Here is a 25,958-nt window from a genome sequence, read left to right as displayed (position 1 = left end):
AAAACTGTCCTGTCACAGGGGCAGGTTGCTCCCATTATTCAGTCTTTCATTCAACACATGTTTACTGAGCACCTTCTGTGTGTCCCAGCAGTATTCTAGATGCTTGGTACCTCAGGAAAACAAACGGAGCTCCTCAAATAACTCATGTTCTAGTGAAACCAGCACATTGTTTTCCTGCGGACAGTTCTGAGTGTAAAGACTAACAGTAATGAAAGTTTGCCTAGTGAGGCTGGAAATCAGAACAGGCATAAGGAATTATCTGTATTTCCTAATTGGGAGTAACCTGCCACAGGGTAGCTTTTAGGGAACAGAAAAGTCCATCTTATGGGCCATGATATTATGACCAACTGCCAATTTTCAGTTCTTTGAGCTTCCTTTTTCAATACTTGACTCTCAGTCTCAGTATGGCAGGGCATATCTATCTACCATACCATTATTGGCACATACCATTACATAATTATGTTGTAATAGACCTGACAGGAGAGTATTACCTATATGAATAGTGTGGTAACTGGAAAAGGTGAAGAGCTCCTGGGCTGTCCATCATCTGTTTACACAGCCTAGAATGGTGTAAATTATTAAATGTCTGTCTGTTGTGACCATCCTTGCATCATCAGTAATACTATTACATTCTTGGCCTTCCTTCAGAAGTTGCGATCCACTCACCTCGATAAGAGTGGGCATTTTGATAAACTCTTAAAGCACGCGTTTCCCCCCAGTAACTTTGCTCTCACAAGTGACTAATTACTTGCGCTGTCTATACATTTCACTAATTTAATTGTCACCATAAAAGAAAAAAAAATCTCACCCTACTCTTCTTCTTTTTAAATGCTTGGACTACATATGTTTCCAATATCTGAATTTTTCGTCATTCCATTTTCCTTACTATAAACAAGATCCTCAAGCAGTGTTTGAAGACACCGATAGTATTTTATTACGTTGCCTTTCTGATAAGAGCAACTGCCTAGCCAAAATTCTCAGATTTTAATATCAAACTGCCAGGTCCATAGTGATGAAGGGATTCTGAAATCTGCAGTATAAATTTAACGATAGGGAAGTAGAATAAAAATCCTAACCAAAAAAGGAGAAAACAATTGCCTTTTGTTTGGTTTTTTGCTTTTTTTTTTTTTTTTTTTCCAAATTGAAGTTTCTAGTATTTTTCTTACTGGATTTTCTATTTAAATCTTGAGAGAGTTTTCCAGTGTGGTTAACCTTTCACTAGGACAGAAGACCTAGTAATGACTAGAAAACGAAGAAAAGTGTATCTTTAAAAATAAGCTGCTGGTGAGAAAAACTTCAAAGAGCTCATGCCTTTTGTACAAATACACAGAGATCTGTACAGCAATATTCAGTAAAGCACATTTGTAACAGTAAAATTAGATGGCCTTCCTCACCGGAAAGACGGCTTACATTCTAAAAGTACTAATTCTTGTAGTTTCCTGAGAACCGATTCTGAGCCAAACACTGTGCTTATGCCTGCAAATCTGTTTACGTTCCCTTAATCTTTACCCTAAACCTGTGAGAGGCATTGGGAGCTCTGTTTTATGGCCAAAGACACTGAGGCTTCGAGAAGTCCAGGAACTTACTAGTCAGTGGCAGAGCCAGAAGTTGAACTTTCATCGGACTCCAAGGGCTGTTCCGTCTTGTCCCCCATGCTATGATATGTTGCAGGACTGTTGAACAAAGGGAGCTAGAGCAACTGTCACCAACTTGCAGAGATATCCCAAATACATATGTTATGTGAAAAATATATAGTATGTGAAAAAAGTAGGTTGTGAAACAGTATATGTAATAGGATTCTTTTTTTTTTTTAAATAAATTCTTACTACATTAATACATGCGTGTAAAAAAAGTCTGAGAGATATACAGCAGATTGTAAATGTTTCTCTCTTAAAGGGGTGGGGATACTGAAGTCATTATTTATATAATTTTAATTTTTCAGTAAGCGTACATTACTATTATAATTTTTCTAAGACATTTTAAAAATTAAATACAGGGCGCCTGGGTGGCTTATTTGGTTACACATCCAACTTTGGCTCAGGTCATGACTCGTGGATCATGGGTTTCAGCCCCGTGTGGGGCTCTGTGCTGACAGCTCAGAGCCTGGAGTCTGTTTTGGACTCTGTGTCTCCCTCTCTCTCTCTATCCCTCCCCCACTCATTCTCTCTCTCTCTCTCTCAAAAAATAAACATTCAAAACAATTTTTTTATAAAATAAAAATCAAATACATATTTTAAGAAAAAGCTAAGATTTTCACTGCTTTCTATCTTTTAGGTAATTCCAGTCAATTCTGCAGGCTCTCCTGTTGGGGACGTGCCCTTCATCCGGTCAGGATTACTGGGGTTTGTAGGGCCGGTAAGTGATGCATTCATGTTTGTTTTAGTGTATCTGATCCAGATATTTAGACTTTACAAGGTTTTCGTCACAGAACAGAACAAATTCAGATTAGTTCAGAAGTGTTAAAGAGTGTTACAGAGTGGTTTCTGTAAGAATGTCATAAACTCACCTAATGTTTATTGCTTTCATTACCCACATTCACTTGACTCCTTTAAGCTGAGATATTTTTTATTTTCAAAAATTCTTTTCATTTAGTCTTGTTACATTTCTTTGATTTGATTTGTATGTTTCACTGAGTTAGAAGAGCGCTAAAAAAAAAAGTTACCTTCAATAGCAAAGGGAATGACACTTGGGAGGCTCATTTGGTTAAGCATCTGACTTTGGCTTAGGTCATGGTCTCACGGGTTCACGAACTTGAGCCCCACATTGGGCTCTCCTCTCTCAGCACAGAGCCCACTTCAAATCCTCTGTCTCCCTCTCCCTTTGCCCCTCCCCAGCACGCTCTCTCTCTTAAAAATAAATAAATATTTTTAAAAAATTTTTTAAATAGCAAAGGGAAATCATAATAGTGTGCAAAGCATTTCCATACAAATTATCGGCACTATACCATGTATAATAATAAATTTTTCAAATATTAACAGTTTGTTTTCCAGCAAACGGTATTCACAGGCACTGCGTTCACGGAGACCATTAAGATACAAAATCTGTTCTCAGAGAGTTAACAGTTTTGTGAGCCCACAAAGAAGGCAGAGAGCCAGATTATGAAGGGTTTTGCATGATGTTGTGGGAAGTTTGGGTTGTATTTTGTAAGTAACAGACATTTGTGGTCATAGTTAAACCCATATGTCTCCATGTACCTCTCTTTTACCTCCCTACTCTTTCATCTCCTCTTACCAGCTCAAGTTACATAAGAAAAGACCTAATTTTACTTCTTCCCCACCATTTATGGGGGCAGGGGGGTGAGGGCATGCCACTAAGACGATTGCTATCCTAGAAAGAGAAGTCTATACCTACTGTCTTAACTAATCCTGTCAGCACCAAAAAATTCTCTAAAACCTAGCTCCTTTTGAAGCTTACCTCTCCACGACTAAAGTCCAAGATGGAGCTGCAGGATCCCATCTGCATTCCAGAAAACGGGACAGGGGAAAGAGTGTATCCCACCATCTCTTAAGGAAGATTTCCTGAAGCTACTGAGCAACACGTCATATCTTTTTTTTTCTTCTTTTTTTTTTTCATCCAAATTAGTTAGCATATAGTGCAACAATGATTTCAGGAGTAGATTCCTTAGTGCCCCTTACCCATTTAGCCCATCCCCCCTCCCACAACCCCTCCAGTAACCCTTAGTTTGTTCTCCATTTTTATGAGTCTCTTATGTTTTGTCCCCCTCCCTGTTTTTATATTATTTTTCTTTCCCTTCCCTTGTGTTCATCTGTTTTAGTCCTATCTTTAGTCCTATCTTAAAGTCCTCATATGAGTGAAGTCGTATGATATGTGTCTTTCTCTAATTTCACTTAGCATAATACCCTCTAGTTCCATCCACATAGTTGCAAATGGCAAGATTTCATTCTTTTTGATTGCCAAGTAATACTCCATTATATATATATATACCACATTTCCTTTATCCATTCATCCATCGATGGACATTTGGACTCTTTCCATACTTTGGCTATTGTTGATAGTGCTGCTATAAACAAGGGGGTGCATGTGTTCCTTCGAAACAGCACACCTGTACCCCTTGGATAAATGCCTAGTAGTGCAATTGCTGGGTCATAGGGTAGTTCTCTTTTTAATTTTTTGAGAAACCTCCATACTGTTATCCAGAATGGCTGCACCGGCTTGCCTTCCCACCAACAATGCAAAAGACATCCTCTTTGTCCACATCCTCGCCAACATCTGTTGTTGCCTGAGTTGTTAATGTTAGCCATTCTGACAGGTGCAACACCTTTTATCTGAACTGGTCTGAACTAGTCCCGTGGCCACACTTAACTGCAAGGGGGCGCTGAAATGCAATCTTTATTTTGGTCACCCATGCCCAGCTAAAAATTCTACTGCAGTGAAAGAAATGGAGAAATGGACAGAGCAGTGTCTGCCTCATTCTCTTTACTTATGTCCACCATAGCACTTTTCAGACTGTGTTGGAAATGGCTGGTTCTTTCCTGTCTTCTCAGATTAGCCTGTGGTTTCTTGAGTCTAGAAGTTCTATCTTACTTACATAACCCAATCAGCATATGGCACTACATTGCGCTCAATAAATCACTAAGTGACATTCACGTCGAGATGACTACTAGATAATTGAATATGTATAAATTGTCCAGGAAATTTAGGACTTGTGTAATGAATGGAAAAGTCAATTTATTGCAAATGGGTCTAGGAGAATTTTTGAGAAGTATTATTTGTACAGTGATGTCTTTAGGGCGTTGACAGCAACATTTCCTGCAGCTACGTTACCTTCTTGGAGAGACTCCTATAGTGTTTCTCAGACCTTTCTTTATTAGCCTGTTTCTAATCTTGCCAGATGGAAACAGCATTACCCTTATAAATCTCCAACAGGTGTTCTCACATTGAGCTGTTTTCATCTCTTCCTAATTCCAGTATTAAATAAGTTAACAATTTTTTTCTTTGCATCCATCTCATGATTAGGTACAAATGAACTAATATGACATAATCATGGCTGAGAAAATAAAATATGCTTGTGTGGAATCCTAGTTGCTTTCTTTTTTTTTTTTTTTTTTTTAATGTTTATTTATTTTTGAGACAGAGAGAGACAGAGCATGAATGGGGGAGGGTCAGAGAGAGGGAGACACAGAAGGAGAAGCAGGCTCCAGGCTCTGAGCTGTCAGCACAGAACCCGACATGGGGCTCAAACTCACGGACTGTGAGATCATGACCTGAGCCGAAGTCGGATGCTTAACCGACTGAGCCACCCAGGCGCCCCAATCCTAGTTGCTTTTTTATAAAATTCCTCCCTAAGAATAAATATAAACAAATTCTTTTCTTATATACTGTAATTTTTGTAAAATGCTATAGATTTCTCCTCTGATCTCTGAGATATGAAACACTTTCTTAGAATCCATAAAATACAGTGTTGTTTTCTTATATTTTTGATGAACTATATTTCAAAGCAGAAAGTAAAATACCTGTTTTGCTATTTAAATAATGGAAATCAAGGTAAATTTGTATTACCTTTCAGGGCAGTTTGGTGTTCGTGGTTGGAAAAATGGATGGGTTACTGATGGTTAGTGGTCGAAGACATAATGCTGATGACATTGTTGCTACTGGATTGGCTGTTGAATCAATAAAGACTGTTTATAGAGGAAGGTGAGTAGTACAAAATTCAGATGTTAGCACTTGCAGTGGAATCTAAATGTATCTTTACAGGGTAATTTGAGTTGTATTCTGTAGAGTAAGTGATTGGGGGTTTTTTTGGTTAAGCATAGCAGGAATTGGGCTTTAAATATTTATCTCAACATGGCTGGGTTTGGCTGAGATTGAGAGGAATAAGATATAACCATATCCTGTATTTCAGTTTTTAATTATTACTATTTGTTGAATACTGAGGAGAATTCTAAAACATTGAACTTCTTACATTCCATCAATATAGAAGTAGTGCCATTCAGACTATCATCTAAGATAGATGCTACTTTGTAGGAATTTTACATCTGAGAACTGTTTCTCTTATAACTCATCTCTAAATTTTTACATTTTAACACAGAGATTGACATAGTACCTAAGTGCTAATTTCAAATTCCATGGATAAAGTCAACTACAAACCCTCTTTTCTTTGCTTATTAATACAAGGAAAGATATTTGGTGCATACTTGAGTAGTTGTTGTCTATCCAATAGTTTATTTACAATCATGGATATGTATCCTTAAAGCATTCCTGGTATCCCTTTAGTTTTTTAAGAAGTAGGAAAAAGTAATGAAACCAGTAGAGAACCAGTTCCTAAAACGTGTAGTGTTTATAATAACGTGGCTTCCTCTGAGATGTAAACTCCGTGGGGCACTCGACCTTCTGTCTTTGGTCACCGTTATATCCCCGGCACTCAGCACAACGCCTGGCACACGGTAGGTATTCAATGAATATGTGTGGAAGGAAGGAAGGGAGATGGTCCCGCGTGCTGGCACATTCAGCTCTCCGGTGACTTCCCGTTCTTTCATGCATCCTTTCAACAGATATTTATTGGGTGCCAACCGTGTGCCACTATCATGCATGCTCAGAGTGTGGCATGTGGCAGTGAACAAAACAGGCCAGGTTTCTGCCCTTGTGAAGCTCACGTTCTCATTGAAGGAAACCGAGAGTAACTACAAAGTCAGGGACAGAGAGAACATGTGAGATGGTGATAAGGGCCACGTAGAAAGAACACCCTGGGGGGTGGGAGTGCGCTCACCGGTTTCTCTAGGGTGGTCTGGGAATGCCTCGCTAGTAAGGGGACGTTCGAGCGGAGACCTCACTCAGAACATCCCCCTCCCCTCAGCCTGCCAGGTCCCCCTGCCTGCCCTGGCCTGGCTCTGACCTCTCCCCACCACTCTCTGCTTACCACTCTGCTCCAGGCACACTGGCCTTCTTGCTGTTCCTCAAACCTGCCAAGCTCGTTCCTACCTCAGAACCTTTTCGCTTTCCGTTCCTTCTGCCCGGAAACCTCTTCCTCCAGATCTTCGCATGGCTCGCGTCCTCACTTCACTCAGGTCTCTGCTCCAGTGTCCGCTCCTCAGGGAGGCGCTCCCCAACCACCCCGCCTTCAGGAGCGCAGCCGCCCCGCATACCCCCGCATACCACTCTGCCCCTCGCCCTGCCTTGCCTTTCTTCCTGGTGTAATACGACATGACGTTATTTTTATATTTATTTGTTCTGTCTCTGACGTGCAAGCTCCATGAAGACAGGGACTTTGTCTTGCTTACCACTGCATCCCAACGTTCGTGCCGGTGGTGCTTACTAGTACATGTTTTTTGAGTCCTCATTTTGATGGTGATGACTGTGGCATTTTCTTTTCGAAACCACTCGTTTCTGGGTAGTGTGGTGGGGACAACTCCTCTCTGTAACTCCAACTGAGCAAAGCAAATAGGACTGGTTGTGAAGGGAGTCCTGATGTGTTTGATCTGTCTCTCTTAGAATTGCTGTGTTTTCTGTGTCTGTATTTTATGATGAGCGCATCGTGGTGGTTGCGGAACAAAGACCCGACGCCTCAGAGGAAGACAGTTTCCAGTGGATGAGCCGTGTGCTGCAGGTGAGCGCGCCTGGGGTTGTCGGAGCAGGTTGGCTTTGTTGTCAGAGGTGCTGGCAGCCACTGATGAAGCCTCCTCTTTGTTGGGCCAGTCATGCCACCGTATTTCTTCTTGCCAGTAACTGCTCAGATATTCTGGGTACTATTAGCAAACTAATATAATCGGTACCATTTCTCCCTCCGGACGACATAGGATTTTCCTGCTCAGGTTGCCAAGAACAATTGAATTGACCTGCCTCAGCAAATTCTCTCACTTTTTTTGTTCCTGAGTGTTCACTGCCCGTGAAAGTTTAAACTGACCACGTGTGCAGTACGTCTTTGACAGAAATCAATCCACTTGTCAACAACATGTGTGTGTAACCTGGTGCCTAGTGTGCAGGGATCCCAGCAAACGTAAGATGTCATTCTTGCTCTGAAGGAGCTTGCCTGTGGAGTTAGAGAGCTGGAGAAGGAGAAGATCTGGGCTCCATGTAAGGGATATGTCACTAGTCGTTGGGGGCGGTGGGGGGAGAGTGGTTAGGAGGCGTAGAATGATGAAAAGAGCCTAGTCCTCAGTTTGAAATTACAGCCTTTGAATCACAGCACCTCTCCGTACCAGATATGCACCTTTAGGCAAGTTACTTAACCTCACTGAGTTTATTTCTCAACCCATAAAGTGGGGCTAAAACGATCTTACGGAGCTGTGGGAAGGATTAAATGAGATCATTATTTGAAGTATACTGTGTGCATTCAGTAAATAACGATAGTGATTATTATTAACATCAAAAATAATAATCGTAAGCGTCATCTCCAATAAGGAGTTTAGAGAGACCCACTATTTTCAGTAACATTCCCTTTCATTCCACAGTTATTGTTTGCTGCATCAGCCATGGTCAAAGGCCCGTGAAGGCTGGAACCTCCTCTCCTGATAGTCATGCTAGCACATCAGCATAGTATAGGCCCAGCAAATATTTGTTGGATAAAAGTATGATCCAAAGAAAACATGGACTGTCCTTCACAAAGAAAATTCTATGTTATTTTAAGTGTTCCCAACATCTATAAACTTGTCTACTTGGGGCGTTTGGATGTATTCACTGACAGTTAGTAGTCATGTTGTAGAAATAATGCAAGCCTGAGATGAGTGATAGGGCTAGATAACTTTTAAGATTTCTTTTTATTCTCGAGGTCTGTGGTTCTGAATTATCAGCTGGCAGAGCGTAGGCTGTTTGTAGTGACAAGACAAGAAAGAAAATCTACTGAGGATAGGATGGACAGAAAAGACTATGAAGAGTGGGGTTGGGCTGATCTCTGAAAGATGGCTAAGAATCAGACTTGCAAAGAGAGTGTTTTTCATATCATTCATGTTTTCAAATAAACAAAATGGTTATTTCATTCAGAATAAATTGTGAGGCATAATGGCAGAATGTTGTGATGAATTAGATGTTTTTTCCCTATGATAGGAAATTGCCCAAGGTATTTCTTATTTTTCCCTGGAAAGCAAGTATAGGAATTATATGCAGGAATTATTGCAAAATTACATGCTAAGTTACTAATCCAAATTCTTGTAAAAGTCATTCAGGGTCTGATTTGGTCATGGAATAAAAGGGCATTATTTCCCTAGTCTCCATAGCTTCTCAGCCTAGAGCATTTGGAGCTATACAAGAAAGGTAAGGACGCCGTATGTTCTGGGAGATGAGAGAGCCCAGAAGTTAACTCCAGATCTATGTATAATATGAACTAAATACTTAACTCAGCACCTTTTAAAGAAAGTAGTCAATAGATAACTTGCCAGATGGTGTATTTTCAGTGGGGAATCTAGGCTATATGTAATAACATTTGCTAACTCTCTGTATATTCTTGAACCCAGAGACATAGGAACCCTGCCAGACTTTCTGTTTCCCAGTTGTCTCTGTTGATTAGTAGGATAATCTGAGGAATATGATATTCATGTTTATTCCTTTGCCCTATTAAGTTGTTTTAATAAAAGGCCTTGTCTGTCTTTTATGACTGTTGGTCCATTCTTCTGAGGCTGTATCTCATTTTCAGAAAGACTTATGAGTGATACAGTAGAGTTCTCTTGGCTGGTATGTTTGGAACCAGTATTAATAGTTGGTCAGTTTCATTATTATTTTTTTGAGAGGAAGAGCGTGTACAAGCATGCACATGCGAGGGGGAGGGGCAGAGGGAGAGGGAGAATCTTAAGCAGGCTCCACGCCCAGTGCGTTTTAAAAGGTGGTTGAAGCAGAGAATCATAAAAATGAGAAATTCTTCAAGTATTAAATTTTAACCCAAAACATACATATCCTCCTTCATTTGATAGACAGTAGCATGAATATGCATACACCAGTTTGCATTCCAGTCAACCTTCTTCCATAAACCACCTCACATTGCATGGTTTTGGTTTCTGTTTTCATTTCCTTTAAGTTAGACTAGAATGCAAGTATGTGCAAAGGGACTAGAATACATAATCTTTTAGAATTAACTTGTGTCTATCAACAGTAGTTTTTTAGGAGCTTACCTTCAGTGAGTCTTTCCAAAACAATTCCAGAGTAATTCTCTCTGTCCTTTTATGCTCAGTTTTATCAATTGATATAATAGTTAAATTATGTGAACACAGGAACAAGCACAAACGTAAAAGGTGTAGAAGCAAGCCAGCTGATGCTCAGCGAGGGCACAGGTGCATGGCTGGGAGCGGAAGTGCACTGAGGAGGCCAGTGGCCTCTGGGGTTCAGTGTGTAGTAGCCTCACCCCATTGTTTTGCAAATGGGATTCTGGGTAACTTTGTGAACCACTTAAGCAGGGACCCACTTCCAGTGCTTCTCATGTCCATAATAAAAATACTCTGCCTCTGGGGCGCCTGGGTGGCTCAGTCGGTTAAGCAAGCGTCCGACTTCAGCTCAGGTCATGATCTCACAGTCCGTGAGTTCGAGCCCCATGTCGGGCTCTGTGCTGACAGCTCAGAGCCTGGAGCCTGTTTCAGATTCTGTGTCTCCCTCCCTTTCTGCCCCCTCCCCCGCTCATACTCTGTCTCTGTCTCTCTCAAAAATAAATAAAAACATTTAAAAAAAATTTAAAAAAAATACTCTTCCTCTATTGAACTGAGCTATGTTGTATATTAAAAGAATCAAATCGGGTGCCCGGCTGGCTTAGTCAGAGGAGTGCGCAACTCTTGATCTCAGTGTTGTGAGTTCAAGCCCCATGTTAAGTGCAGAGAGTACTTAAAAATAAACTCTTAAATAACATAACATAACATAACATAACATAACATAACATAACATAACATAACATAACACAACATAACCAACACAAATTTCTAGGTGTTGGACATTATCTAAGAGAGAACATACTGAGGCTTACAAATCAGTATCCACTTCTGTCCATTTAGATCGTACCTTACCCCTCTTCTGTTGATCGCTGCCATTGCTGAAAGAATTAGGTAACTTCAGGTGTATGAGATCTTAATAATCTAGCAGATTCTAGACCTAGAATGGATTCTAGACCCAGAATGGATAGAAAAGGGAAAATCCTAGAGTAGAATAATGGATTATTTTAGGAGGATGTCAAATGTAGTAAAATTAATCTCACTGAATATTTTTCTTTATATCTTTCTAGGCAATCGATAGCATTCATCAAGTGGGGGTTTATTGTCTCGCTCTGGTGCCTGCCAATACATTGCCAAAAACTCCACTGGGAGGGATCCATATATCTCAGACGAAACAGCTCTTTTTGGAGGGATCTCTACATCCTTGCAATATCCTCATGTGCCCACATACATGTGTGACCAATTTGCCAAAACCCCGGCAGAAGCAACCAGGTAATATACTAGCTTTGAAAACATCATATTAAAATTAGAACTTCAAGAAGCTGACTTTTTTCAGCATGATTCTTTCTCTAGATTTGGACTTTACAAAGACTAGTAACACAAGAATAGCATTAGATGACCAAAAGCAGGGAAGATTGAGAACCTGCAGAATAGCCTTCTCTGACTTTATTCCTGGCTTCCTCTTCTGAGCAATTCTTAATAGCGTGCCTCCATGTCCCCTGGATGTATAAAGGGTGGGGTCAAGATGATCAAAATCCCACTGGTGGGACTGGAATAAAACAAGTTCTATAAGAGAAAGTTCTGATAATAATAAGAATAGCTAGTATTTATTGAGTGTTCAGCAAAAGCCAAATACAGATTAAGCATTGGACATACGTGATCCTGAAGTGTTAGCCCCGAGCTGTGGAAAATAAAGTTCAGAAAAGTTAAGAATTGTGCTCAAAGACATGTAGCTGTTAATGGCAGAGCTGAGATTCACACCAGTTGTGACTCTAAAATCCACACTCTGAATCACTGTTATACTGCCTTTCTGTTGGGAATCACTTACCTAGAGTCTTCCCGTATTCCTTTTAAGCTTTAGGGGTCTGATTTAGGCCTATGATACCTGTAGGGAGCAAGATAACTTCATTTTGAAATTTTGTGGATTGTAAGCACAAGATAAATAATGCATTTTGCATTTGCCATATTCCTGTGAATTCAAGATGCAAGTAAGTATGTGTGAATTGCCATATGGAAAATAATCCATTTCACCTTTCTGCCTACTTTCTGAGGTTAAAGGACTGAGTAGGAGGCTAAAGGAAGGAGTAATTGATTGGTGGTCAGTCATGTTGAAATATCTGTTCACCCAACATGAACTCATTAGGTTTTAATGCTATTTTATTTTAATGGAGAAGTTAATAAAAGGATCCTAGTTTCCTGAATGCCTGAAAACAATCAAGAGCCAAAAAATCTGGCCTTTACAGAACCTGCCACCACCACCACCCACTCACCCACTTGCACGTGCATGCACACAGACAAACAGAGTGTACATCAGCAGCATGTTGGGCTCCAGATGTGTTGGGGAGAGAGAAGGTAGTGGGGAGTTTAGGAAGGGAAGGGTAAGTGTGGCAATTAATCATATTTCTGTAAGACAGCTTTTGCTGAAAGGTAAACATGATATACAATAATAAAATACAAGGTAAGCCACTTACTTTCTAGAACATTTTTATTCTAGACGTGATTCTACCATTATTAAAATGTTAACGTACTCTGCTCTACGATGGTTACTTCAGTCGTCCGGTGGCTGAAGATGATGTCCCAGTTGTTTATCTAGATATGATTGTCAGCTCATCAGCTAGCCTTATCTTAGTAACAGTAGGTATGGAGCTAAAGTATATATGGATATTTACCAGTTTCTGCTTGTGGAAATAAGTTTCTGAACGTAACTCAAGAAATGTATAAGAAATGCCTCTATGTTGCCTTCCCAAGCGTCTGGCAGATGCATAGAACACACAGCTCCTCACATCCTGGTTTACTGAAGTCCTACGTTCATTTGTCATAGGAGTAAAAGCCAATTTTTTTAAGTAGTTTTTAATGTGTTAAATATCTTTTTTTAATTGAAATACAATTAACATACAGTGTTATATTAGTTTGAAGTGTACAATATGATGATTCATCAATTCTATACATTACTCAGTGTTTGTAACAATAAGTGTACTCTTAATTGTCAAATCCTGGTTTTTTTTTTTAATTTGTTTAGTGTTTTATTTTTGAGAGAGAGAAAGACCGAGCATGAGCAGGGGACGGGCAGAGAGAGACAGAGACAGAGACAGAATCCAAAACAGGCTCCAGGCTCTGAGCTGTCAACACACAGCCCAGCCTGGTGCTCGAACTCACAAACTACGAAATCATGACCTGAGCTGAAGTCAGACATTTAACCAACTGAGCCACCCAGGTGCCCCTGTCAAATCCCATTTTAAAGAGCATTTAATATAGGATTCTTTTAACAAAAACTTAATGTCATAGTAAATGTTTAAAAGTTGCCACCTAGAGGCACAGTAGGTGCTTAAAACGTTGCTTTTGCTAGCCAGATTTCAATCAACTTTATTAAATGATAAAACCTACATAAAAAATTTATTCCTAAGCCCCCAGAGGCATGGTATCTGCCTGTGTGATGAAAGCATTAGGTTTGGATGGAACAGAACTGTTCCATGTGTCTCCTCATCATGGGCCCAGTAGCTACTGGGCCATATTTTTCTCAAGGCAGATGGCAAAAGCAAGAAGGCAAGCCAAACCATACAAGCATATTTAAAGCTTCTGTTTGTGTCATGTCTCCTAACATGTCATTGTCCAAAACAAGTCAGACCATGTCCAGAGTCAGTGGAGCAGAGAGGTGTACTCCTCTTATGTAATCACAGCAACAACAGGAAGGAAAGGAAGGATTATAAGAAAATAAAACAGTCTGCGACAGCCATCCCAGCATATCACCTCAGGGCCCGGTTGGGCCCCCTGACCTCCTGCCATCATTCTTGCATTCCAACTAAGTGGGGGGAACAAAGGCAAGAAAAATTTAAACATATTTTCTAGAAATTGTACGTATTATTTCCTCATATATTTTGTCTCCCACAAAAGAATGTAGTCTTAATTCCAGGCATTTACTTATCCAGTTTAAAGCTGGGGGGTCTGTTACTAAGAAAGAAGAGGAGAATAGATGTTGGGATCGATGACTAACAGCTTTGCCACAGGAAATATACATAATTTTGTGGAAAAAATCAGAAGGTATATTTACAGGTATAGCAAGGTGTCAGCAATTATCCTTCTAGATGTTATTGCTGTTGGTTATTTTTCACTCTCTGTGATCCTTAGACTTAAGAAATGCACAAGAAGGACCTCAAGAAATTGCTGCTGAATTATTTTTTTGTTTTAAATTACCCTGAAAAATTCACCTTTAAAAAGGCACACCTTGGGGTGCCTGGGTGGCTCAGTCGGTTAAGGTCTGACTTCAGCTCAGGTAATGATCTACAGTTCGTGAGTTTGAGCCCCACGTCCAACTCTGCTGACAGCTCAGAGCCTGGAGCCTGCTTCAGATTCTGTGTCTCCCTCTTGGCCCCTCCCCAGCTTGCATGCGCGCGCTCTCTCTCTCTCTCTCTCTCTCTCTCAATAATAAATAAACATTAAAAAAAATTTTTTTAAGGCACACCTTTATAACTTTTATAGTCTAATTTCAGGTTTGGGTAGCTAACACAGTCAGATACACTGTGAGTCCTTGTCTATATAAAAGGCTATCTCCAATATGATCTTTCTGTAACTAGTTATACTTCTTCGTAGGAAGGAGTTCTACTGAAAATTGCAGTAGACACTTTGTAGACAAAAATTGTTCAGCAGAGTGTTGGAGTACTTTATGCTTCTTGAGTTTTTAAATTTCATTTGAAAAAAATTTTTAACTTTTCTTTTTGAAATAATTTCCCACTTAAAATTGCCAAACAGTACAGAAAATTCCCTAACATCCTTTATCCAAACTTCCCCAAATATTTATTTAAAGTGTATAAGTTTAGTGATTTTATTCCAGCTGTTCCAATACATTTAGGATCAACAGATCTGGGTAATAAAAGATATTTACTGTGAATTCATATGTAGCATTAGCATTACTCAAAACTTAGCTGGCAATAAGTTTTATTATCTTTTAGCCATCTGCCTAGTTTAATACGATACAGTCTTCAAGTGACCATCAAAAAAGGCATACAGCATCCTAGCACTTTTTTCTTGAAGAGAGGGAGAGTTCTGCCTTTTTATTTGGAAGTGTCAAACCTATGGACAAGTTGAAAGAATACCACAGTGAACACCTATATACTCCCCCTTAGTGTCACCAGTTGTTAACATTGCTTTACTGAACTCCTTGAAAATAAATTGCAGATATCACGACACTACACCCCTAAAAAGTTCAGTAATGTCATCTCCAAAGGAAAAAAAAAAAACTTCTCCTAAAGTTTTCCTAATCAACCACAATGCCATTATCCTATTAAGATATTTAACCTTAATATAATGCTATCATCTAATGATACACAGTCTGTATCCAGAATTCTTCACTTGTTTATTATAGCAGATTTTTTAAAATTGAGTATCCATTCAAGGTCATGCATTGCATTAGGCTGCCCTTTAACTTAGAAGTTCCTAGCCTTATTGTCTCTTACAGACATAGTTTTTGAAGAATCCAGGCCAGTTGTCTTACAGAATGTCCCACAATCTGGATGTCATTACTCACTCTTAATAAAGCACTTCTGAGATTCCTGAAGAACCCACTTATACGGTCATACTGTGACTGGAGCTGATGAAATTATTTGTCAGTAGGAACCAGTGGAACCAACTGTCACCTGAGAGTAAACTCCCTTATACCCAAGATACAGGAGCCCACCTGCTCCCCTCCAACCTTGCAAATCCCAGTCTCTTCTCTGCTTCTGTTTTTTTCTAACACTTCCTACTACCTGACGTTATTTATCTGTGTATGTATTTATTGGTTGCCTTTCCCCACTAGAATACAAGCTGTTTGTCTTGTTTGCTGCTGTGTTCCCAGTGCCTAGAAGAATGCTCAGTCTATATTGTTGAGTGAATATTTGAAGTAGTTTGGGTCAGTCTGGAAATACTTCGGGAAGATGTAGTTTGAATTACCATCTCCAGAGAGTTGATTTTTGCCTTTTCTTACAGGTGTAGGCCCTGCTTCTGTGATGGTTGGGAATCTGGTTGCTGGAAAACGCATAGCACAAGCTGCAGGAAGGGATCTTGGGCAAATTGAAGAGAATGACTTAGTGAGGAAGGTAAGTGTTCAGATGTGTTGATTTTTATAAACAGATTAAGGACAGGTGGTAGATGGAAGCTGCATTATCCAACTTTCACAGAATTACTGACCCTGATTCTTGTTTCTGTTTTACAACTTCAGCACCAATTTCTGGCCGAGATTTTACAGTGGCGAGCCCAGGCAACCCCTGACCATGTACTCTTCATGCTGTTAAATGCCAAGGTATTAAAAATTCAATTGCATATCTAATCGGATGAAAATTGTGGTAGGATCTTAGGCACTCGTGATCTCTTTCATCAGAAAATTTCTATTGTCAACTCTCAGGAAGGAGTTACTGCTTCCTCCTTGTTTTGACATATGAGGATAAATTGTGCAATCACTTCAAGGTTGAAATGAGACTTCCTGGAGTGTTATTTAATGCTGGCTCTCCTTGTGTTACAGTCAAGTCGCCTTTATTCAGTTCCAATAGGAACAGTTGGGCCAGCAATGCAGCTCCATGGATCTACAGATATATAAGATGCATTATGTCATGCCTTCTTTTACCCAGTTTGACTCTTAATTTTTTGACTTCCCCCAGGAAGAAAATGACTTTAGAGAAACATTTTCTAAAACAAGGTTATGTTTACTATATACTTAAACGATTTATTGCTAACAGATATAAAACAAATTGACAATTATTCAAAAGTACATTTAACTCCTACTTTATAACAGATGGTTCATCAGAATATTATATTTTTTAAGTTACGCATTCTGTGGGAAGATGCTGGTATTTGTTTTATGGCTGAATCAGAGGCTGAAATTACTGTGACCATGGCATATAACATTATGTGCCACCATAGGGGGAAGACTGGAGGGTCTATTGAAATCCCCTGGGGACTTATCTAAAGGGTCCCCTTCTGCCCAGACCCCCCCTAGATTCTGATATATTTTATACAGTTTGTACAGAGATTATGTAGTGATAGGACTTAATGAGGGGAAATATGCTGTGCATCTTAATGAAAAGTCATTAAAAATCGTCAGAACCATTGCTCTCTGGTAGAAAACTTTGGGATTTGCTTGCTGTGCCTCTGTGTGAAGTGGGTTTCCCTCCAATCACATGGATTCATTAGGGTCCTCATTTCAGTAAGAAGATGTCAATCCTGCTTACTTCCCCACTCCACTCCCAAGCTGGGCTACAGTTGAAGCTATAGCCCCATGAAATCTGTACCCCAGGTATTTGTTAGAAAGCATAAGTTTAAATTTGCTTCTTGGTTAGAGAAATGATATATATTTAGTCCATTTATTCCGCATATTCTAATATTTTACCTTGGATTAGCCCAAACCGTCAGAAAGCTTAATAACCGTATCACATTGTTCCCTCATGCCCAGAAAACTGTTTTTATCGAAGGTTTAGTTTGCTGCTGTACCATGGACCGAAAAGAAGAATATTGTAAGATGTAAGAAACGGCCTTAAGAATTTAACCCTGACTTTTGCCAAAGGGATATCCATTTTAGTGTTAAAACCTTAATGTCCAACAATAGGCAACTGACTAAATAAAATATAGCATATAAAATTATGGCATGAAATACTTTGCAGCCATAGAAGAATATTTGATTATGCAGAAAATATTCATGATGTATAAGTAGCAAAAATAGTTTATAAAAAACTTCAGTAAAATAATCAAGTACCTACTGAAGACCCTGTTCTGGGTGCTATATATTTCATAGGTCATTTTGAGGTTGAGGACACTGAGGCCCAGAGACATAAAATAAACTTGCCTGAGGTCACAGTGCTGGTAAGTGGTAGGACTAGGAAATGAGCTCTTCATTTGAACCCAACTGGCTTCTGAGCCCACATCCTTAATTAACCAATGCACCCTATAGCTTCTGGCAGACAGTATAATATGGTAAATTTTTTTGTTAATGTTGCATGTGAATTTACATATAATACCTAACTCATTTTTTAAAAGCCAGGAAAATATACACCAAAATGTTAGTAGTGGTTACATCTGACCTATATTTTACTTGTCTATATTTTCCAGATGGTCTATATTGAACATGTACTATTTTATATTAATGAAGTTTTTTTGTTTTTTTTGTTTTTTTTAGTTTATTTATTTTTGAGAGAGAGAGAGCACAAGCAAGGGAAGGGCAGAGAGAAAGAGGGAGACACAGAATCCAAAGCAGGCTCCAGGCTCCGAGCTGTCAGCACAGAGCCCCACGCGAGGCTCAAACTCACAAGCTGTGAGATCATGACCTGAGCCGAAGTCGAACGCCCAACCACTGAGCCACCCAGGCACCCCTTGTATTACTGAAATTTAAAAGTTATTTTTAAAAGAAATAGCTCAGGAAAACTTGTTTTTCTTGTGAGACTTTTTGAGATATAAAGTTACAATAATTAAGATAGGGTGGTATTGGCACAATAGGCAGAGAATAATTTGGTTTTATGTAGTGAAATTGAAGATAGGCGTACCCAGTGACCCCACAATTCCATTTCTAGGTCTGCACCCTGCCAAAACTCATATTTATGCCTGAGGAGACATGTATGAGAATGATATTATCCAGCAGCAGCAGCAGAATGAATGAATAAATTGTTATATGTTTATACAGTGGGATACCACGCAGCAACAAAAATGAGTGAACTACACCATTCCCTAGGGCATAGATGACTCTTAAGATAATCTTGAGAGAGAAACAAAACACAAAAGTATATACAGCACAATTACATTTATATAAAATCAAATACTTCATGGGTAGTGACACTATAAAGAGGAGGAAATCAGTGATTAAGATGAAAAAGTCAAACGTAGTGGTTGTATATGGAAGGAAAGAAGGACTAGACCAAGGAGATCCCTGGGGGTGCTTTTGCACTGCTGGCAGTGGTCTTTTTCATGCCATTCTGGTTCTCACAGAGGCTTGCTTTGTAATTTTCCACTAAGCTACACATTCATATTTCACGCGCTTTCATATCCGTGTGTTTTATTTTACACACAAAAGGGGTTCCCAAAGCCCAGCTCAGTGAAACTTGAATTGACACTAAGGATTGATGAAGACCTGCAGGAGGAATTATTCTCAGGATCAGGAATAGTTGGCCATCTTCTGATCTCCTCTTTATTATTAGCTAGTGGACTCTGATTCACTGTTCCTGTCTTGTTTACATCTTTGCTGTTAGAAAACTCAGAGCCAAATTTGTGTCATGCACAACAAATGCACATGGCCACGTGGCCAGCAATTACTGTCCTGACCCCACTCCCGCCCTCATTCTGCTTTTATTTCCTTTATTTTCCCTCTACTCTTATTTCCTCCTTTAAATAAAAAATTCCTGTGTATTTTTGAAGCTAGCTTAAACAAAAAACGACTATAAATACGTATGTTTGAATGAGGTTAATGCTGATATTCCCTAAATACCTTCAAGCATTGAAAAAGAAGAAATACCACACGTTCTTTCGTTCAATACCAAGGGAATTTTCACTGGTATGGATAACTTGCTACAGACAACCGACCAAGGCACAAGCCTTTCCGATATAATGTTGAGTTGGCTGTGCTTGTCGCCGTTTTGTTTCCTGAGTTTTGACCCACTTATACTTTCTTCTGTTTAAAGGGAACTACAGTGTGCACAGCCAGTTGCCTTCAGCTTCACAAGCGAGCAGAGAGGATTGCGTCAGTTCTTGGTGATAAGGGGCATCTCAATGCAGGAGACAACGTGGTGTTGCTCTATCCACCAGGTAGGTGTTGGGTTGATAAACTAGACTCGAGGTCCATTACCAGACTACAAAATAGAAGAATTGAGGAAGTCAGGGCCGCCGTCTGTGCCCCTATAGGCTGTGCACTTCCCAGCTCCGGGAGTCCCAGGCACCTAGGCCAACATAAGAACCAAGCCTCGCGCCCTGGAGCTGTGCAGTGCCGTGGGTCTGCTGGGCTGTGTCTGCTGCATTTGCTCTTGTATTTCCACTGTCTAGCCTAGTTCCTGGCACTATGGTAAATATCAAATGAATTAGTGAAGACTTTCTGACTTTTGGAAGCCCTCGAAAGAGGTGCTCTGTTTCTAGGAGTGTTCAGGAATGGAACCATTTCACCCAGTTCCTGAATATTGTGTGTGAACTCTCTTGACTTTGCATTCTTCATATCCCGATTGATGTTCAGTATTCCTCAATTATTGCTGCTTTCATATTCCACGCTCTAATTTAGTGTAATAATGTTCTTACGGTGAGAGGTACTCGAAATTATTTGGTAACAGTCTGGTGTAAATATTCAGAACGTTGGGTGAAATATTTGAGTTGTTTTTTTTTTCTTCTTCTGTCACCTGCCCCTCTCATACATCTGGCCTTGTCTGGTCTTCTGTCCCCCTCAGTTCATTTTGTTCTGAGATTCTTACTCTGCTATTTTATTTACACTGACGCAAAGCTTTCTTAAAAGGTCATCTAGTGAAAGAATCCCTCCTCTGGTGTTCCTGTGAGATTGTCTTCCATCTACCAGTGAATGACATGGTGGTGGACCAGAGCACTTCCAGAGGAGGCCACTCTGCATGTGCTGGTAGTTCAGTCTTCAAATTGAGTCACATTTTGCCTCCCTCAGAGTTGCACTCCCTGTAACTACTCACTCAAAGTAACTACTCACTTAGTAGTTACTTCTCCTAAGTAATATCAAATAGAATGACCTCAAAATATCTTCCTCAGGTGTCTTTCAAGAGTTTTCTTTACTTCTGACTACCTTTCTTCTTAATTATTCTTAGCTTCTCGGTATGTTTGAAATTGTTTTATATGCTTCCTTCTCTACATTCAGTTCCTCCTTGATTTAAAAGATTTCTTCTGTTGTCACGTAAAATCATGATCCAAAGAAGCTATCTGGCACATGATTTAATAAACTGGTTTTGGAAGATCTGCCTTAAATTTAGTTTCTCAGCGATGGTGGGCAGCTAAGTGTCTCTGTCTTGCAGGCATCGAGCTAATAGCTGCGTTCTATGGTTGCCTGTATGCGGGGTGCATACCTGTGACTGTCCGGCCTCCTCACGCTCAGAACCTTACTGCCACGTTGCCCACTGTCCGCATGATTGTTGATGTAAGTACCCAGTGTATTGTGCCTTGTCCTCATCTCATAAAATCAAGAGACAGTAAAGGATCGTTGCTAATTTTCTAGTGTTCTTAAGTGGGAAGTCAAATCTGTCTCCTGAAAATCCCTTCCTTTTCATTTATCTGACCAAAACGACTAGCATTATTTCAGTGAAAGAATGTGGGAAGTGATCATTGGTGCGGTACAGAATTGTGTTGTTATGAACGTTAAGGAGGAAGCTGTTGTTAGTAATTCTCCATAAAACTTGTTTTTTTTCCTCCCTTCTTAAAAAATGTTCCCATTTTTTCTGCACAAGGTAATTTTATATGCCATAAATTTATATGGCTTATTTTTATTTTGGTTAGTTTTATAAATTCACTTGGTATAGTATTAAAAGGTACCCAGATCTTGCCCTGGAGATGACAAGTTTCTAGAGGCTATGAGAATTGAAGGAAGTAACATAAATCTGTATTGCATCATATCGCAATTTGCATTTCAGCAAAGAGACAGAATTCTAATTTGTGTAACATTTGTTTCTCTAAGAACTGCTGCTCTGTCAGCAACTGAAACCTGCAGTATAAAGGCCATGTTCACCATAGATGATTTTATTACAAAATTCACTTCAGCAAAATGCCCTCTTTGCATTCTGCAAAGTAGGCCAGAGCAGCAGGGAGGGCAGTTTCCTTCTGTTGACAGTTTAGGGGGAAGTTGGTCGCTTTGCATTTCCGTGTGTAGGTGTGAAGGAGAGCTTTGTTTCTGTGACATCTCCACGTCCCTCAAATTCAGGATATGTTCTAGGTCGGGTAAATTTCACCATTCACCAGACTGCAGCAAACACGAACTCCTACAGAGATGATCCTCTGACTCCTCTCGTTCCCTGAGCCATACAAAATCCACATTTTTACTTTATCATAGTCTTCATGAAATCAATAGATGTTTGGATCCATGCTGAGATTATAACAATGAAATATTTGAGAATCACTGTTGTACACAATAACTTTTGTTGTGAACAAGTCCATCCTTCTGAGACAATTCAGCGTTACACATTTCCAGAAAGACAAACGTAAGGGGAACACCCATCCATTGTACTATTGTGTGTTCTTTGAAAAACAAATACTGTCCTGTCCAGTATGGTGTGCTTTTTAGTCCAGTGTGAGTTGCTTTTAGCAGCAGCCAGAATCTATGGTGCCACATGGGGGCTAAGCCTCCTGGGTGCTTATTTCTGTCATTTGTTTTCTAGGTCAGCAAAGCAGCCTGCATTCTCACCACGCAGACCTTAATGAGGTTATTGAGGTCCCGAGAGGCAGCAGCAGCTGTGGACGTGAAAACGTGGCCAACCATCATTGACACAGGTGAAAGGGAGATTTCCTCAGAACTGTCAAAGGAGCAAGAACACTCACTCCCTGAAATTTCCCAGATTCTCATGCCAAAGATGTTTACACAACTCTTAGGTTGCAACACGTTCCACCTGCTAAGACAGGGCAAAACTTCATGTCCAGTTCACTTGCATTCCCAAAGGCCTGGATGCCACAACAACCAGACTCAAAGATGCAGATCACAATATGCTAAGAGCTCTTGACACAGAAAGTGTCTCGCTCTTACTCTTGACATCCTCAAACGGTGGTTAGGTTTTTATGCAGAATATAACTCTGTACACATGTAAGGCCATATAAAGTCTTGAGACGATCTGATCCTTGCCTTCCAGGTGTGACACAGTTAAAACAGCATTGGACTAGGAGTCAGAACGCCTGGTTCTAGTTCGAGCCTCAGTACTTATTTTCTGTATAACCTTGTCTGAGATTACCCTTTCCTAAAATGCCACCTACCCTTACCTGACTCACATATTTGTTGAGAATATCCAGTGCAACATAACATGAAAGTGCTTTAAAAACCATGAAGTGCATGAATTTTAGATGGCATTCGTGCTAAAAAAGCGGGTGGGGATAAGACATGGCGATATCTGGAGAATGATGGTAGAGGGAAGAGGAGAGTGCGCTCTGGAGTCGAGTGGGCGATATTTAAATCCTGATACTCTGTGCGTATCCCCACTAACTTGGGCAAAACTGTCTGTCAAGTGGGAGTCGTGATAACCACTTCATGGAGTTGTAGATATTAAATGACATAACTTACGTAAAGCACCTTGCACATAATCATAATAACATTTTTTATTGAGCCCTGGATGTGTCAGTCATCTAACATACATTACCTTGTTTTATCCTTACACCAACCCTGTTAGATAGGTGTGAGTTTCATTTATTTTACAGATAGGAAAACTGAGGTATAGGGAGGTTAAATAAGGAGCGGAACTAAAACTCAAACCCCGTCTATTTGGCTCCATTCCCAGCCTCTTACCCAGAAGTCTCCTCTCTACCTGTTTTTGGTACGTACCACATGGTATCCATCTCAGGAACATTATGTGGGTTTAAATGCAGGAATGGCATGTATTTGTGGTTATTGTGTGCCAGGTGCTGACCTAGAGTTTTTTGCATTTGTTACTTAAGGACATAAGCACAGTTGTATACAATATATAACACAAATGGCCTGTGCTGATGTTCATGATGCAGAAAGATCTCCTATGGTTATTGGACTCAGTCACATTTTAGGAAGACTTGAGCTGTGGGCTGATACAGACAACAGGAAGGTTTCTTTAGGAACATGAGTGACCTTACCCTATACAAAAGTGGGCTGAAGGTGATAGATAAAGTCTTTGGTTTGACTAGAGATGGGTGTCCAACGATACAGAGATTTAAAAGTCAGAGTCAATTGTTTCTTGATCCAGAAAGCCACAGGAACCATTAAAGAGGTATGGTTGGGGCCAGAGACATCCTTGACATCCTTGGTTTTGACACGCTGTACAAAGCAAATTTGCGAGGAAGGGAGAGGTATATAAATAAATGAGCAAAGGAAGATAATTCCCTAATTCTAGGTTACCCTTAAGAATCTACCATGTTAACTTGGGGAAAAAAACCACAACTTTTAAAGCAGTCCGTGATTAATGTAGCATGTACTAATCTGTAAATAATGAACTTTAAATTGGAAACAGCATGATTAACAACTAAGGCTTTTAAAGCTTTTTGAGTTGTTTTAGAAGTACTTTATGTGAATTTACTTCCTAACAGTTGCTATGAGGGTAGGTATCATTCCCATTTTAGAGATAAGGAAACAGACACAAAGAGGTTAAATAACTCCAAGGTCACATTGGTGGTAAATGGCAGAGCTGGGATTTGAACACCAGTGACCTGCTTTCTTGGTTCGTGTATTCTACCGCCGTGTTACATTACTCCTCACTTGCCTTCTAGTAAATACATTTACCTGATGTCGATTTGCTTGTTTATATTACCTACTGGTGTCCTCAACCTCAACCCACCTCTAGGAGTGACATACATGAACTGTTCAGTTAAATACGAGAAGCCAAAGCCTTAGCAGATCCCAGAAGCTGTATTTGTCCGTAGCAGAGCAATTGAAGAGCAATGATACTCACTTTCCAGTGGGTCTGATTGACATCAGTTTTTTTTCTTTTCATTGCAGATGACTTACCCAGGAAAAGGTTACCTCAGCTGTATAAACCACCCACTCCTGAGATGTTGGCATATCTTGATTTTAGTGTGTCCACAACCGGCATGCTTACAGGAGTGAAGGTAAAGTAGTCTGAATATGTACTCACTCACTCTCTGGATGCTGGTAAAATGCCAGGGCTGCAAAAATAGTGATGACCACTGCCACAGGGACTTCAGATGTGGAGGCCAACTGGTTGTACCAGAGACCAGTAGGCGGAGGATCAAAGGTCCCTGCTATATTTAAATAAAAGCATTGGCTCTTCCGGAATAAGTTATCCCGAGGAATTTATGTTACGAAGTGTTCTAAACCTGGCCTAGAAGCTAATAGATAATAAGAGTCACAGTTAAAGCCAGTATGAAGCCATAGATTCGTATTTCATAGAACTCGGTATTGACTAAGGAACAAGAATATGTTAGACTTAGATAGGCTTTTTGAAACAATGAAAAATATACATCATTTGGAGGGGTTTGGGGGAAATTAAAATTTTTCAAAACTGTCATTAGAGATTTTTTCTGCCTGTGGGATGCCAGTTCCATCCTGTTCCATGTTCCCTACTTTCCAGATGTCCCACTCTGCAGTCAATGCTCTTTGTAGAGCCGTCAAGCTCCAGTGTGAGTTGTATTCTTCTCGGCAGATCGCCATCTGCCTTGACCCTTACTGTGGACTTGGCTTTGCACTCTGGTGTCTCTGCAGGTAGGAATGGAAGAGCAAAGAAGGACTGAGTGGGGATGTCTTTGGGGCTATAACCGTCTCATCCTTCCTTCTGCTCCCTTAATTTGGTAATGTTTCAATAAAATGCTGATGTTTCCAGAATGTGTACACCTAAATAGGATCTCCAAAGTTCATTTAGTTTTGTTTATACTCCCTTTCTTTCTTGTCTGTTAGTTTTATGCCTCATACTTTTGTATGTCAGTGATCTTATTACTTGCTCTCTGCTCCATCCTGTAATCCTCATTTTAGAAGCAGAGCCAGGTAGAAGGGTGATACTTGGGTGAAATATGTCATGCTTTGACAGCCAGAACGCACCCCCTAGGTTTGGCAGGAAGGAATATAATGAGATTGGATGACAGCGTGTGGCTGGAAAGTGGCATGCCTGTCCTGGCCAGATTGTGTCTTATGGAATAGCAGATCCCCACTTCTCCCAAGGAACCGTACCTCAGCCCTGCATTTTCATCTCCCCGGTGGACATCTCCATGAATGCTTCACAGACACCTGCAGCTTGGCATTCTTGTGCGTCC

At 40.1% G+C, this 25,958-nt stretch overlaps 1 protein-coding gene across 4 annotated transcripts in view; it reads left to right on the top strand.

Moving 5' to 3' along the window:
- DIP2B (disco interacting protein 2 homolog B) overlaps positions 1-25,958 on the top strand; it is a 225,249-nt gene that overhangs the window by 182,782 nt on the left and 16,509 nt on the right. For all 4 annotated transcript variants that reach the window (XM_019419347.2, XM_019419345.2, XM_019419346.2 and 1 more), the window contains 11 exons: positions 2,275-2,355; positions 5,528-5,655; positions 7,450-7,564; positions 11,153-11,354; positions 16,044-16,153; positions 16,276-16,356; positions 19,715-19,838; positions 21,050-21,171; positions 22,403-22,514; positions 24,691-24,800; positions 25,283-25,413. In XM_019419347.2, coding sequence (XP_019274892.1) covers positions 2,275-2,355; positions 5,528-5,655; positions 7,450-7,564; positions 11,153-11,354; positions 16,044-16,153; positions 16,276-16,356; positions 19,715-19,838; positions 21,050-21,171; positions 22,403-22,514; positions 24,691-24,800; positions 25,283-25,413 — 1,316 coding nt within the window. The remainder of the gene's footprint in view (positions 1-2,274; positions 2,356-5,527; positions 5,656-7,449; positions 7,565-11,152; positions 11,355-16,043; positions 16,154-16,275; positions 16,357-19,714; positions 19,839-21,049; positions 21,172-22,402; positions 22,515-24,690; positions 24,801-25,282; positions 25,414-25,958) is intronic.

Source organism: Panthera pardus, unplaced genomic scaffold (assembly GCF_024362965.1).
Source record: "Panthera pardus isolate Hobbes unplaced genomic scaffold, ASM2436296v1 HiC_scaffold_6, whole genome shotgun sequence".
NCBI lineage: Eukaryota > Metazoa > Chordata > Mammalia > Carnivora > Felidae > Panthera > Panthera pardus.
The sequence above is the reverse complement of the archived record's forward strand: the minus strand, read 5'-3'. Positions and strand labels throughout refer to the sequence as shown.